Source organism: Mugil cephalus, chromosome 1 (genome assembly GCF_022458985.1).
Source record: "Mugil cephalus isolate CIBA_MC_2020 chromosome 1, CIBA_Mcephalus_1.1, whole genome shotgun sequence".
Lineage (NCBI taxonomy): Eukaryota > Metazoa > Chordata > Actinopteri > Mugiliformes > Mugilidae > Mugil > Mugil cephalus.
In genome coordinates, this window is record NC_061770.1 from 6,378,879 (window position 1) to 6,394,120 (window position 15,242).

The 15,242-nt window shown below is 43.8% G+C and overlaps 1 protein-coding gene across 1 annotated transcript; it reads right to left on the reverse strand.

Annotated features, from left to right (window-relative positions):
* Positions 1-363: 363 nt before the first annotated feature.
* kcng1 (potassium voltage-gated channel, subfamily G, member 1) lies at positions 364-11,007 on the reverse strand. Its single transcript, XM_047578061.1, has 4 exons — positions 10,868-11,007; positions 9,843-9,993; positions 3,405-4,233; positions 364-1,990 (listed from the first exon to the last, which is right to left on the reverse strand). The coding sequence occupies exons 3-4, from the start codon at positions 4,185-4,187 to the stop codon at positions 1,211-1,213; spliced, it is 1,563 nt and encodes a 520-aa protein (XP_047434017.1). The 5' UTR covers positions 4,188-4,233; positions 9,843-9,993; positions 10,868-11,007; the 3' UTR covers positions 364-1,210.
* Between the last annotated feature and the right edge of the window lie 4,235 nt (positions 11,008-15,242).

Consider the following 15,242-nt stretch of genomic DNA (forward strand, 5'->3'; position numbering starts at 1 on the left):
TAGCAAACTGCCTGATAAAAGATGTCCTGGCACACAGGTAGTTGGAAATGTCTTCTCAGAACTTTTTTTGTCTACTAAAAATATTGGGTATCAGAGAGACATCAATATGTATTGAAATAATTAATATAATCTATATAAAACTGTCTTTTCCCTATTTTAAAAACAGGCTCCTGTTGGAATAGAGAAGGGAGAGGTGAGTCATTTCTCGCTATCATCTATGTTTAGATTATGAAAAAGAGGCTCAGCTTGGATGTTTTCCATTTGCATTCTATGTCTTTGACTGCTACTGCAAACCAGTTTCCTCCCATGATAAAAAGAAATTAAACTTAAACACATAAACAACAAATTGCACAAATATCATTATTCTGTTTAAATCCACTTTAAGGAGAGAAATAATTTATAAACAGCTATCCACAGCGAATGCAGTAATTACAAGCACAATAATGCTATCTACAGGAAGTGTTCAAAAATTGCATATGGGACCTGGAGGTGTAGAAGAAGGACAATTAACACACCGTAATTAATATGCAGATTGTGGCCGTGCCCGAGTGTAAATGAGTGAGGAACCCAATGTATATCTGAGAGGTTTGCCACAGTCATTCGGGGGATGAAGGGTCACAGTTTGGCTGAGAAAGAAATTTCACCTTTGGGACTTAAAAGCATCTTCCATTAAGTGACACTGGTTAAGTCCCAGGAGCGCACGACATCTACAGATCCATTAAAATGTCCAGAGAACTCAGACATGACAAACATCACGATGCTGCTGAGTCATGAGGAGATTGTGCTTGTGCTCTTCAGTGATGTCTTTTGACAAATAGAGTGTTTTTGTTTTGTTTTTTTGTTTATTAAATGTAGTCATTGTAATAACGTGGGTTATTGTTACACTTGAGCTTTATGTGTATTAGTTGTAAAGTGGATATTTCTTAACTGTGACATAATGCATTTTACAGATATATTTATTTCATATTCCGCCCATCTCCTCATTTATGTGTGTCCTTGAAAACTATTGACTGCTACACAGCAAGCTGCTTTCCCGGGAATGCAACGTTTCTTTTTGACACTTTTCCGTCTGACCCGTCTATCTGTGTCCTGTCCTCTTCACCCTTACATCCTCTGACTTTCTTATTGAGGCTGTTCCCCACTTTGAGTTGCACTTTCAGTGTCACGTATTGCAGCCTTCATCTTTTCTTTCTGTCCCCTCTGTCATCTCTCAGTCATCCATGTCTCTGGTATCAGACGCCCCTATGGGGAAGAGCATGTCACTCTCTAGGGACAGGTTGCTCCCTAGGCCGGCCATGCGGCTCCGCAGCAGGAAGTGTGTCCTCCTCTGCAGAAGCCTCTGCTGCTCCTGCTTCAGCTCCACGTAGGAGCGCGAGAAGGTGTGGAAGATGGAGGTGACGGGGAAGGCCATCAGCAGGATGCCGCTCAGGATGCTGCTCAGAGCCACCACCTGACCTGGGATGCTCCTCGGCACCATGTCCCCATAACCCACTGTTGTCATGGTGATGACAGCCCACCAGTAGGTAGCAGGGATGCTTGTGAATTCCTGCGTGGGGGCCATCTCGTTCTCGATCAGGTACAGCAAGGGGGAATACAACGCGATGGCCACACACAGGAAAAGGAGGAGCAGTCCGAACTCTCGTGTGCAGCGGCGCGCAGTCAGGCCGAGAGTCTGGAGGCCCAGCGAGTGGCGAGCCAACCGCATCACATAGAGGATGCGCAGGGCCCTCAGGACGCGCAGCACCAAGCCCACTTTGTCCAAGTAGCTGCTGCCAGAACCCAGGCGCTTCTCTCCTTTAGACGTGCTGTCCACCACGAGCGTGATGTAGTACGGCAGGATGGCCACCACGTCGATCAGGTTCAGGGGCTGCCTGAGGAAGGTCAGCTTGCTGCGATCTTGAATGAAGCGCAGGGTGAACTCCAGGGAGAACCAGGCGACGCACACGGTCTCCACAATGAAGATGTTATAGCACATCTGGGAACACGTGCCCTGTTTAAGAAGGAAGGAAACAGAAAAATCAGCATGCGATTGTACTGAAGTCACTAGAGGGAGCCACTTCAATGTGAAATCAAACAGTGCCGGCAGATTGCAAAGAAGAAACAGTTGCACAAAATGTTTTTTTTTTTTTTTCAGCTCTGATATTCTACGATGAATGTCATAAAAACACAAACTCTTAACTCAGCTCTTAAATGATGATGAAGGCCTCCTCCTCCCTGTATCATTTCAAAGACTATACTGCAGGACAAGACCCTTTGAACGCAGTACATATCAGGGAATAACATCATTATGAAACACACTCCCACAGTAAATATCCCGAGTAGACCCGCTGAAGCACCTGAAAAAAGTTCAGCAAACGTGTCAGAAGCAGGAACACTCGAACACTTTTAATGCAACACTTTTCCACATGGTTTGTACTTCAGCAACAGAACGAGGCGGCGGGGCTGTTAGAACGAGATTACTGACACTTTTAATTAACTCAGGCAGACTGAGAAGAGTGAAGTGTTAGGTCAAATATATTATTCCAGCTTTACCAGATCAGTGCGATGTGACTCTGTGACACTGCATGAGGAGATGACTAATAAAGCAATTTGCATGTAATATTTGACTGTACAGGAGTCCCACAAAGCCACAGGACTCACTGATGAGTATTTTTCAGGTTTATAAAGTTAAAGTAGGAGTATTCAGTATGAAACTTGCCTTCTGGTGAAACATGGTTAGATGCTTCAAACAAAAGCTGTTAAGACTATCGACCCGCCCACCCACCACGCTTACAGTATCTGCTCTTGATTTCCTGAACATGAACAAGATCAAGGAGAAATCTGAAAACCACCGAAGTTTTCTGTTCTGAGATGGAAACCAAAGTATTTACAGTCACTTCAGCCTCCTTCCAAGAGGAGAGTTTTGGGGGCAAAGTCTTCTGTAGGAATTTAAAGAATTCATTCGTGTTTGCACATTTATTTGCATGAAGCTTATGTTCGCGCGGCTCAAATGTTCCATTTTCCTTTGAGTTGACTAAGAAGGCTGGGCCGCTAATTATTATGGTTGTGATTGAAGTCAGACAGAATAATGGAAGCATTTCATGAAAGCTCACCGAGACATCTTTCATTTTAATATCTCTTTTTTTCTAAACTAGAAAACCAACTGGTGCACACTGTTTCCATGTAACCAGTCTATTATCACTTTTAAATGTCTCCTTTCCAGTGTAACCCACGGTTGGTTTACCTCTGCCTTTCTTTGCATACCACTCACTTTAAATGTATAATGTATTGTGACTGTGGGAAGCAGGAAACACAAGACAAACTACCAAGAGGAAATCAGGGTTCTTCATTTACATTTCTTCTCTGCCGACAGCTTGTCAACGTATTTTTGTATACTGTGACTTTTTACATTCGTGTCGACTCACCGCCTCTTCCTCCTCCCTCATAGCAGGCATGGTGCTGATGGACAGGTTGATGGCGGTGATGGTGACGAACAGCACCGACAAGCAAGCGAAGATCTTCCCCGGAAGGCCCGAGTGAGGCCTCTCCACCATGTCTCTCAGCTTGCCCATGCAGCGGTTCAGTCTGGACTCCGCTGCGTGCTCCCTGTGGCCGCTGTCCGAATCCAGCAGATCTTCCAGGAGCTCCTCCTCCTCCTCTGCCCTCTCCATCGCCTCAAACTCCTCCATGCGCTGCAGCAGACGCCGGCGGCAGCACCACTCCAGGCTCTCCTCGGGAACCCCCCAGTAGAGCAGCTCCTCCCTGAAGGAGAGGGCGCACATCTGCCTGAGGGAGCGCAGCTTCCCCGCCCTGAGGAAGGTCAGGATGGTGCGGAAGGCGCAGGGGCTGCGGTCGAAGAAGAACTCGTTGTGCGTGACGTCGTAGTCGTCGCAGATGCGCATGATCTCGTCGAAGCTGCTGCACAGGTGCAGCTGGCCCAGGCGAGACAGGGGGAAGTCCTCTAAGGTGGTCCAAGGCAGCTGGTACCGAAGGCCCCCCACATTGATGATGGCGTGAAGTTTCCGGGCACTGGACAGGGGCGTGTTATCACAGAGGCTGCTGAGCTCGGGGGCTGGCTGCGCCCTCTTGTAGAAGGCCCCTTTGCGAGCCTCCTCCTCTTGTTGGAAAGGAGGGTTGAGGGAGGTGTCAGAGGCACAGCTCAGGGCGCTGTAGTCATAGTCGGAGCCATCGCCCGCCAACAGGGTCATCTTTACTGGTCCACTCACATCCCTGTGTCAACCTCCCATCAGCACGCTTCAGAATGAAAATGGAGACGAGTTAGTGCTGCACAGCTGACATAAAGGGTTTCACTGTTACAGTTCAATGATAAACGTTCTAATATTACCTTTTACAAAATGAGTTGATATAAAGAAAGTCAGTGGGTTTCATTTATTCAAGAGGATCCATTAAAAGTTAATGGGAGCCTGCAGCGACTGTGGGAGTTAAGTTGAAGCGATACGGACACAGCCTCTCTAACATTGTGCCTCTGTGTGTTTAAACCTACCGTACAGCGGTAGGTTTAAATGCTGCTGCAATAATGCTAAACCACAGTGGAGCATTATTGCAGCAGGTGGCACTTAAACTATTTACTTTTTAATTCTAATGGCTGCTTGTCATCATGTGAAGGCTTGGCCGCCATGTAAACAATTTCTGCCTGTGGAACAACCCACTTGCTCGAGAACTGAAAGCGCAGCGTTAAGATTCTGTGAAGATATAGCAGGGGTTCTCCAGTAAGAGCACTGATGTATCTAAACACTGTGAAAGCCTCACAGAAAATTAATATCAGTGACGCTCAATAACTAAAATGTTACACTGACTTGTAAAAAGCCTTTATTGATTTTCTTTATTTGCATGTAAAGGAATAACCCTTAGATAGATTGAAACATTTGCTTTTTTCTCCGTGGATGGCTGTTCTTGCACATTTGAGCCTTTGAGGCACGAAGCAGCAGCTTTCATTAACTATGCTCTCTAAACTCTGGAGCAGTGCGCCTGAGGGTTTACGGGCTTTTTAAACAAACTCTTTCCAACCTACCTCATCTAAACACATCTCTTTCTCAAATGTTTTTATATAATATCCAATCCTCTTTTGTTTCTTTTGAAACATTGTCATTACCTCATTTTATTTATTATTATTATTTGATGAATATATTTATTATCTGTGTGTGTCTCAAATGCTAAGTACAGCATTGGTCCTGTCTCTGACTGTCAGTACGACAGATCACAGATATTGCCTGCAATTGTGTCACTCGGTCACACACTCTGTTAGTCCCAGTGATGTCTATACAAGGTTCAGCTGGGAAACCTGTGGACCTGGCATTCGTGTCGATGTTACTTAGACATGTAGCACCCACCTACACCAGACACCCCCACCCTATATCAATGACACTCCTTGACGGCAGCAGCCATCCCCAGCAGAATGCAGCCTGACACAGACACACACACATAAAAAAACAGTTTGGGAACAACTAAAAAAACAAGAAGAACAGCACAAGGTGTTGACTGGCCTCCAAATTCATTAGTTCCCAAAGTGATCACATTTCTGTGGGATGATTCACAGAGGCCCCTCCCTTCAACCCATAGGACCCAAAGACCCCCACTAACAACATACTGTTACCAGACACCACAGGACACCCTCAGAAGACCCATGTCCATTCTCTGATGAGTCACAACTGTTTAGGAGGCACAAGGGAGATCTATATAATATTAGGTAATAATGTTATGCCTGTACAGTAGTTTTGATTTCTTTTCTTCTTCTCATTATCAGTCTCAGGTGCTGATTATTATCTCAGGTCGATATAAAGACTGGAAGCACAGGGAGATAATATGCAGCCTTCAAATGGGGTTATGTTTACGCATTCACAAAAAAAAAAAAATCTACGTGCGGCCTCTTGTAGCTTTCACGTCCTTGAGAGCGTAAGATTTCTTAAAGCTCTGATTCCACTAGTCAAGCAAATGAACTCCTCTCTAGCTCTAAAATTAGCGTCACTACAGAGGTCTCAAACATCTCATCCCGTTTGTGACAGTAAAATGTTATTTTTTTTAAAAAAAAAAACGTTAATTATCTCAAAATTAAATGAAACCTCCTCTGCCTTTCACATTTATACAGACTGTTCCACAAAAGCGACAAGTCTGTGCAAATATCTTGGCGGTGTGAAAATGTCACTCATGCACCACTGAACATGGCCACTGATCTAGGTACAGCAGGAGTCAAGGGAAAACAACTTCAGTCCCGGCAGCGCGCACGAACATCTGTTACCCAGCAGCCTGGGAATCACAAATAATGGCCCGATGTTGGGTAAGTCACTGATGTAACCGTCTTCTGCAGATATTGAGTAATCTGTGTTATTTTTAAAATCTTTCTCAGTTAGTTTGGATGGATTTACAAAACGCACATTTCAGCTGCTTAGAGCATACGCGCTGACTCGCAGCGTAGCATTACTTCAACAGGCTGCTCTCTGAGCCGACATCCTTTTCAGTCAGCGGCATAGATCTAATATAAAACAGAGAGAGGAAGTGGTAAAGAGAAGATATGAGAAGATGTTTACTGTATATCACCCGCGCAGAGAGGACCTTGTGGCCTGTGTCCAAACTAATTTAATCAATTACAGTAATTTAGGGGGAGGAGGGTTAGCCAGTCAGATATTAAAATGTCAGTGTCTGGATTCGCTGCACTGGCAGCTCCGGGTCAGGAAGCAGGCCTCGGCTTCTAAAACGGGGATGTGAACGTGTCAACTGAACGGTTATTAGGCACCTGCACTGTCAGCCCCTGTGAGCCGCTGATTACAGCCGGCACCATTTTCCACCCATGAAATTAGAGCGAACCCACCCCGAGCTCTTCTCTCTGCGCGGTTAACCTCATGACACGTTTCACTGTGGCTACCGTGGGCCACTTCACATGTGGAACGGTTTGGGGTCAGTTGGTATCATTTCTGCTTGTAGTGTGACAGGTTTTATCAAAATAGGACATAAAAAGGCACCCAGAAATAATGTTGTAGCCGAGATTCAAATATAAAAACGTTGTCGTACCCGCGTAAGTGTCTCTTCAAAAAAAAAAAATCAAAACACGAGAATGAAAATATTTCCTCTTAACAGCGTCAGATTCTTTTTGTTGCCTCTCACATTCTCCCTCCATGCGGCGGAGGTTATCGATACGCCTACAGTGCATTGCCGGTGTGGATGTGCCCAAGCCTACGCCACTCTCCTACTACATTAAATCACACTTAACCCCTCGAGGCTGTTCCTCACATTGCCTTTAAAGCGCTTGTGCTTTTGCCTCTCTAAAGTCACAAGAGCATTAGTTTTTTTTTTTTTTTTTTTTTTAAAAAACTTGGGGTCTTTGTTGTTGGTTCTCTGCCTTGTTGTGCCTCAGATGCTTCCTCTGGGGGCTGAAGTCTATCTCGGAAGGAGACAAGAAACGCTGCAAGGACGACGAAGTCTGTTCTCCCCACCAGATCGGCTGAGGTCTGGCCTCTCTCTGTGCCAGCGTTATCACAGCTAAGCCACAGGGCATGTTCTCCAGATTGCCTGGTGAGTCACTGGGTTGTGAGTCTCTGTTGGCTGACTGCATTGTGCATGCGTTTCCCACAGTTCCCTCCTCAAGAGTCATTGGGGAGCCTCGGTGCCACCAAATTTTGATTGGGCTGATTTTTGAAGAGCACAATATTGATAACAGCACCTGAAACACTAAAGCAGCATACGTTTTGTAAAAGCTTTCAGAAGCGGATGAGATCACGCTTTTTTTTTTTTTTTTTTTTAACAGTCTGGATGGACGTGTATTAGCATGTGTGCAAGACATCTGTTCAGTGTGGATGATTGCGATTGATGATTATCTACTATTCAGAACGCACATACATATGAATTACTACGGGTCCTACAAACAGACATGAATGGCTATTTATGGGTGCCTATCTGTACTCTGGTGGCGGTGGAAGCGTTGCGGAAGACAGATTTCGTCAATCTGCCTCTGAATCAAAGATTAGCAATTCGACTTGACTCATTCTGTGAAATACAAACACATGGTAATTTAATGAGCATCAGATTTCTATCAGCAAATCTGAGCTCGGAGGCTCAAACTGTCGCTTATCTTTCCACCCGTAGCTGTGGTGTGGTGTTTTATTTTCCTGCATGTAGCCTAACGACCGTATTTAGACGTAATGGAAACGCAGGAAGGAATTTTAAAATAAATATCTTTATGAAGATATCCTAATCCCATGACGTCCTCTTAGACTTAATGACCAATTAGACCACGGAACGTCGCTTCATTCTCCCCAACAACCGATTCTCTTCCTCTTCTCTCAACAGCTCACTGTTCTCTAATGGACTATAAGAGGGTGGTGTTTCCAGAAATGGACCGCTAAAGCTGCCAAGACCCAGCTGTCTCCCCCTCTCCCTCTCTCTGAAATCTGGTTAAACACTGAAACAGTCAGGCATGCCAGAAGCAGTTCTACCCCAGAAGACCTTTCCTTACAGTAATTCCAGCAGGGATACTTGTAAACAAAAATGTTTCTTTTATGTTGGAAGTGGGCGGTATTAATGCATGCTGAAAACACTGGAAGAAGCTGTAGCTCCAGGGCAATAATTGTCTCCCCAAGTCTGTCTGTGGTCCAGAACAGTGCGTTGCTCTCTGCTTCTGAGGTACAGAGACGTATGCTGTATGTTTCAATAAATGAACTATATATTAGCCCTAATGGCTGTTATTACTTGCCGTCCTGTTAATCATTCAATTTTAACCGCAAACTGCAACTACTGCAATTCTAGAGCAACACTCCACCCTTCGCTTTTAACAATGTTTCTTTTTTCGAACGCTCAAAAGACATCATCATCATCAGTGTCTCATAGCAAAGAGCTAATGAGAAGCGTCACACCTCTGTCATTTTCCGCCTGCAGTTTATTTCCCAGCTTGTCTGTCTGTCCTTCCTCTTAAAGCACTCTATCCCCCAGACAGGGCCTGAGCCGACCCACCAAATCCCCACATTTCTGCCTCGCTGCTCCTCTGCACTCCCCGTCCTCGTATCCCCAGTAAACTGTGACATGTAATATTAGTCAGCCCACAAAACATCGCACCGACGCCTCAACTTTACACCTTCGGCATATAACCACACTGTGTTTTCTCTTCCATCGCACGTAATTTTTCTTGCCTGAGGGGATGGATGCAGGCTCTCCCCATTTGCAAGCCCTCATCTAACTTGATTATGTAAAGATTGCATAACATTAAGTTCTCTGCATTATCTGCGTACATTAACCAATCCTCACTTTCCACCTTTCGATGCCATCTCCCTGGCGAGCTACAATCGTACGACCACCTGATCGCTCAGGGCTGTTTTAACAGTTTCTTTTTCACTGGGAGCTGATGAAAGTTTTCCTGAGGTGGGGCATGTGTGCAGGCAGGAACCACCTCATAGCAGTGAAGACCTGAATGTTTGTCACTTCAGAAGGAGTGTTTCAAAGGATCTCTGCTGGTCCCTGCGGGCCGAGGTGACAGAAGGTGCAAGCAATGGTCGATCAAGGAAAAAAGAAAAAAAAAGAAAAAGCTCTTAACACTGTTACATTGCGAGTGTGAAAAGGACGCTTTAGCTAATGAGATGGAATAAAGGGGCCAGACAGAGAGCTCTTTTTTAGCAGGGCTGATGGATATAAAGTGAAAAAAACTAAGAAAAAAAAGTGGCAAATAGGGTTAATTTATCATTCATTATCACTTTAATTGAAACTGTAGCTTTCCTGTCAGGTACAATGTGTGTGAGTGACAATTAAAATGTGTTTCTTTACATTTCTACACAGTGTACACTCGAGAACTCCACTTTTATTACTTAATTCAGACTCAGGTAGGTGTTATTTTGGAAACAGAGAAAATAACTTCATCCTACCTGCACTTTCAAAGCACATCCATCGCCCGATTTGTGTAGAGTCTGAGCCCGGACTAAAGATCCCTTTCGTGCGCTGGTGCTTGTGGAAGAAGTGTTGCTGGTGGGACCGTGACCCTCTGATGTATCTAAGACTTCCTACACATAAAGATACCTGGGAATAGAAGATTATAATTACTTTGTGGCCCCCTTTTTTTTGTGTGTGTGGAGGAGAATCAGACAGCCACTACGAGCTGTTGGAACAGGAAAAAGTCATTAGTTCATCTCATTATAGTCACAATTACCTGGAGGAGGAGGAGAGGATGATGTATTACCTATCATATATCACTGGTACAAAGTCCGACTAAGGCATTTGCATTGTGGACTCATAATGAGATTATTGGCTATAACCTAACATCCACAAATCTCTAATGGATTTACTGAAATAACAGCAGCTGGGATTCACCGTTTGAGGACTAGAAGTGGCTCTAACAAAACTTTGGAAATTGCTTTTGGCACTTTCAAATATCACACATTCACACTGCAAATGCCCCTACCCTAGAAAATATCTCTCCACACTGAACCCCGTCACTCAACACAATATCAGCAAGTGTTTACAGATCATAACACGCTGTAACATAGCCACAGCCCTGTTACCATGGTGTACATGCAGGGTATCCAGTATGCAAATCACTGTCATCTGTTAATGACATATTGTAGAGTGGTTGAATGATCCAAAGTGGAATGATTCACTTTTTACCTCATGAAATATTGAATCACCTTATTCCAAAGTGGTGCACATTTGAAGTTGTTTGTAAAAGCTCATGTTTGCTTATTTTTGTACAACGTCACCGGCTGTAACAGACGGGAGCACAACATAATAGTCACGTTATCTATACCATACTCGGCTGTAATGATGTTTCTAAGTTTGTGCTGGCAAACAAATGCATGTCCAACTCTCTAAGTGTGACTTACGATGCAGAAATTTGCCTCCCTGCGCAACAAACCTCAAGTTTGAATATTTTCACATGTAAATAAGAAATACTCACTGTGCTTTGGAGTCAGTTTTTTCATCAGCTGATAGTTTGCTGGAGCATCCGGATGAGAAGAATGAACATGTAGGAAAATGTGTAATGTGTTGCTGCTGCCTTGTTTCAGTCTGCTCCATGTATGCACCGGCAGTAGGCTTGTGGAGTACGAGGAGGCTTTTGATGATCATGAGCAACAGGCTTCCTCCCCTCACCTCCCTCCCTCCCTCACTCACTCATTCCCTCCTTCCCTCCCATTTTCCCTCGTCTCTCGCTCTTTCTCGCTCCCTCTCTCCCTCTCTCGACTCCTTCCTCCCCCCGTCTTCGAGCGGTGACATCAGAAGTGGGATGTGCCATGATACCAAAAGCTTTTGAGAAAAATCCATGGCAACAACCATCTAGGCGTCAGTGCTTCCCCTTCACCTTTAAATGAGAATAATCACCATCTTTTGATTGTGGATTCGCACAAAGGTTTATATTTGTGCAGTGGGTTACTCAACGCAAGGGGGTGGAGGAGGGGAGGGCCGCTGTAGGCTGGCTCAGACTCACCAGGGTGTCCAATTTTAGACAAGTGGTGGGAAATGCTATCATGAGGTACGATGATGAAGAGGAAGGCATGGCTCATGCACCGACCGTTTATCAGCGCAGGAACGAATGCTGCACTTTCGTTTTTTCGTTTCCTCTCAGTGCGTATGGATGATGTTTTAATAACCCAGAGAATGGGATATGAAACTTATTTGAGTGTCTTGCATTTGGAACTGTTATTCCTCTATTGATTTACCTGAATGGAAGCTGCAGAGGTGAACGCACATCTGCTCATGACAAGTCAGTACTACTCTGTTATTTTCGCTTCAGTGCCATTAGGACCCATAACGGTGACGTGAAAAAACAAAAACAAATGTGCGTCATATTTTTAATTGAGGGTCCAATTTTCCTCCTCGGTCAGCTGTGCTGGACTTCAGGGAGTATAAAAAATAAAACTATTATTATTTTACAGCGCCAGAACACGCACTGTGCTCTCACAAAGAGATGCAGTGGAAGGGAAAGGAAAGGTCATGTATAATTCCTGTGAGCTATCGTGTCTTGGAACAGAGCCGTCAAAGTTGCTCTTAGCTGAGTGAATATAGGATTTAAGGATTCTGGCACAGAGAGGCCACAACATTTATTAGAAAGGAAGGAAAGGAGAGAGGAATCATGGGCTGTGAGTGTGAATTCTATAATGCTGCATGGTCCTCATCACAACCAAGTTAAATGATAATCATCCGCATGTCTATTTTGATTTGACTGATCTTAGGCAGCACAGTGCCAGGCACACCAGAGAACTGACTGATATATGACCACGTCCCATGACATCAAGATTAACAAGTGCTACCGCGTTCAAGACATTGTTCACACACCGGACAAAGTAAGGCAGAGATAACAAACAAGGCTGTGTGAGGCACAGTGGTGCTAACGTTGACATGCTACCGCATTCACCATGATCATCATTTTAGGTTATTCTGTCTTTGAGTCCATGCCAAGGAGACAATGGGCGTCTTAATAATCCCCACAGCAAGCAAATGGGTTTGATCCCATCCGATTGAGGTGAGGAGACTGAGCGAGAAAAAGGAGGTAAATCACAACAGATTTGTGAAAACACTCTCATTACAATCCAAAATAGTATTTTGTCCAATGCGTAGAGATATTTCCTAAGTGGAGGACCAGAAGAGTGACAGGCTAAAGCCTGGTTTACCAACACACCTACAGAGAGTCTACATCATAGCCTTGTGCGTCAGCATCATTCCGTTATTATGCTGTTAATTCAAAAAACAACAACAATTGTTGAACTGTCACCTTTACTCAAGGAGATGTAGGAGATGCAGAAAGAGGAAGAGTTGTCTGGCCACTGAGACATTTACATGGAAATGCATTTCTGGGGAGGTGCAGGCTAAGTAGAAACATTAATCTAGTTTATCACTGCCTGCCACAGAGAGCCGCTGCTAATCAAATATTCACTTTTGTGTTACTGTGTTTGGTGTCATGGCATCTTTACTGTCTGGTCCGAGACAGCCTGTTGTCGCTCATGACAATCTTAATGTATGCAGATTGTGGCTTGACACTCGAGTGGGCTAGTTTATGGGTGGCATTCAGAGCCCCAGAGACTGCACTGCACAAATAATGGGTCTAAATATATTCAGAAATCGTGTCAGTAACCAATCCACCTTTGAAGTATTTGCAATTCATAGTTGTTAATCACATTGCATTAGGATTCAGGCTGCTGAGTTCCTCGATACAAATCAGTCTCTGAGAGAATTGGAACAGAAAAACATCACATTACATTACAACCAGGCAGTAACCAGATGTGTGAACTAGGATCTTTAGTGAAGTATTTCAGCAACTCAGGGCTGCCAGTGATTGTACCTACAGGTGTTCACCTGCTGGCTGCTGATTGCTAATTTCGATGCAATTTCAACCCTTTTCCATGTCAAGGCTTGATGTTAACTCTGACGCTGCACCTTTTTCTCCAGCTTTTTCTCTCAGCGGCATCTTTCCACCACGTCTTACCATTTAAAGAGAGATCAACGAGGAGTCTTTGATGGCCCGCTGCTTAAAAATCAAACGCAAATTTCAAAGGCACCTTTTATCTGCAAAACTCCAGAGATGAGGATGAACAACAAGAGAGAGAGAGAAAAAAAAAAAAACGGTTTCAAAAAAGTTCAACTGGGTTTCCTGATAGTGGTGGAAATCTAACTCAAGGTTCTGAAAGAATAATGCTGACGTGGCTCAGTTCTGGTGGATGCAGGTGATGATTTTTCAGTGTGGTAATGCAACAAGCAGTCAGTCTTCCATGTTAGTTGATTGTTGCTCCTGTATATACATACATATTTTTGATTAAAAATATATATATTTTTTCCTTTGCTTGCAGACAGTTAAATGAGAAAACATAGCAAATCTTTGTGCTTTATGTGGGCGCTCTGTGAACATATAATTAAGAGACTGTTTGCCTGGATCAAGGACAGCGGAAACTTCCCATAGTTTTCTTGTTGCCAGGAGACTCCGAGAGGTCATGTACATACAGTGAAGAAGCCCTCATTTTATGAAGATAAAATTAATGACTGGATATTGGGTGGATGGTAGGACGATTTGGATAAACCTTTGGACAGAGTCTGACTTTGTTTGGTGGTGTCAGTGTTTTCACTTAAACTCAACGAGAAACAGAATAAGAAGATTTCCTGTCCTTGTTGATGTCTGTATCTTCACATCCATATTAACATTTATGGACCGCTTGTTTTTTGCTGCATTTCCTCCTGAATTCCTAACATCTCCCTGTATTTCCTGGCTATTGGCACATTAACAGAACTATTGATCGGCCATCTTTTCTTTGTTTCCTCATTCCACATCCAGTGACAATTAGACTTGGGCAAAAGTAGTGGTTGAGCTGAAAAGCACTCAGAATTAAATCATGACTAATAACTGTGCAGAGTGTGTTTGCTGTTCAGTGAAATGTGCTTTGAGACAATTACAAAGGGAAACGACAGCTTTAGAGTTGCTGAAGAACCCGAGGTCTGCAGAATAACTCCTTATGTCGCTACAGGTTTGGTTTGGACTCATCATTTCACCCAAAGTGAACTGATGCGGAGGGCAGGTGCAGGCATACTCTGCTGTTTGCTGGAATGGATTCGTAGCTATAATGAATGCAAAGACAGACCCAATAAGTTCCTAGAAATGAAAAAAATAGATTTGATAAAAGCTTGTGGTTGTGGCTAACAAAGCCTCTGATGTGCCCATGGTCTCATCCTTTTAACATTGAACTTGGATTGATTAAGCTCCCATAAAGAGAATAATCTGAGCCATCCAGCCGCTGTTTTGCTCCAATGTTTCAGCTATGACGAGAGAAAGAAAAGAATACTTTGTGGGAGGCTTTGTTTGAATATCAAAAGGGCCTAGTTCTTTATTTCCATTCAAACAGGCAAACAAGCACTCACTCAGATAATTTCATTGGTTCAACAGCTACTCTTCCCTACTGTTGTCATCACAGCAACCAAAATGTCGCTGTATTATTTGCAGCTCTTGTGTATAGTTCATGCTAGTCATGCAGCAGTCCTGGTCGTATTAATGTAAAACATCAGCTGCAGAGTTTAGACACAGGCCTTGGAACTAATGAGGATCAAATCTTAATACAGTACACAATGGACACACCATCGAATTGAATTGAATGAGAAGGTGTGTCCAAGCGTTTGACTGGTAGTGCATATTGAATTTAAAATTACTGATTGCGTTTCTCATAATAATGTTAAATATCTACCACGCAGACTTTGATCATTTCAAATTCTGAGCGTAGGAGGATAAATGAGATTGATCATCTAATTTTCCCATCCTGTTATGGTGGAAAAAGCGTGTTACTTCAGCAGGAGCA

Excerpts from the sequence above, each read along its gene's own strand:
- kcng1 (XM_047578061.1), bottom strand. The coding sequence starts at position 4,187 with ATGACCCTGTTGGCGGGCGATGGCTCCGACTATGACTACAGCGCCCTG. Across the intron at positions 1,991-3,404 it reads TGAGGGAGGAGGAAGAGGCG|GGCACGTGTTCCCAGATGTG; the intron begins GTGAGTCGACAC and ends CTTCTTAAACAG.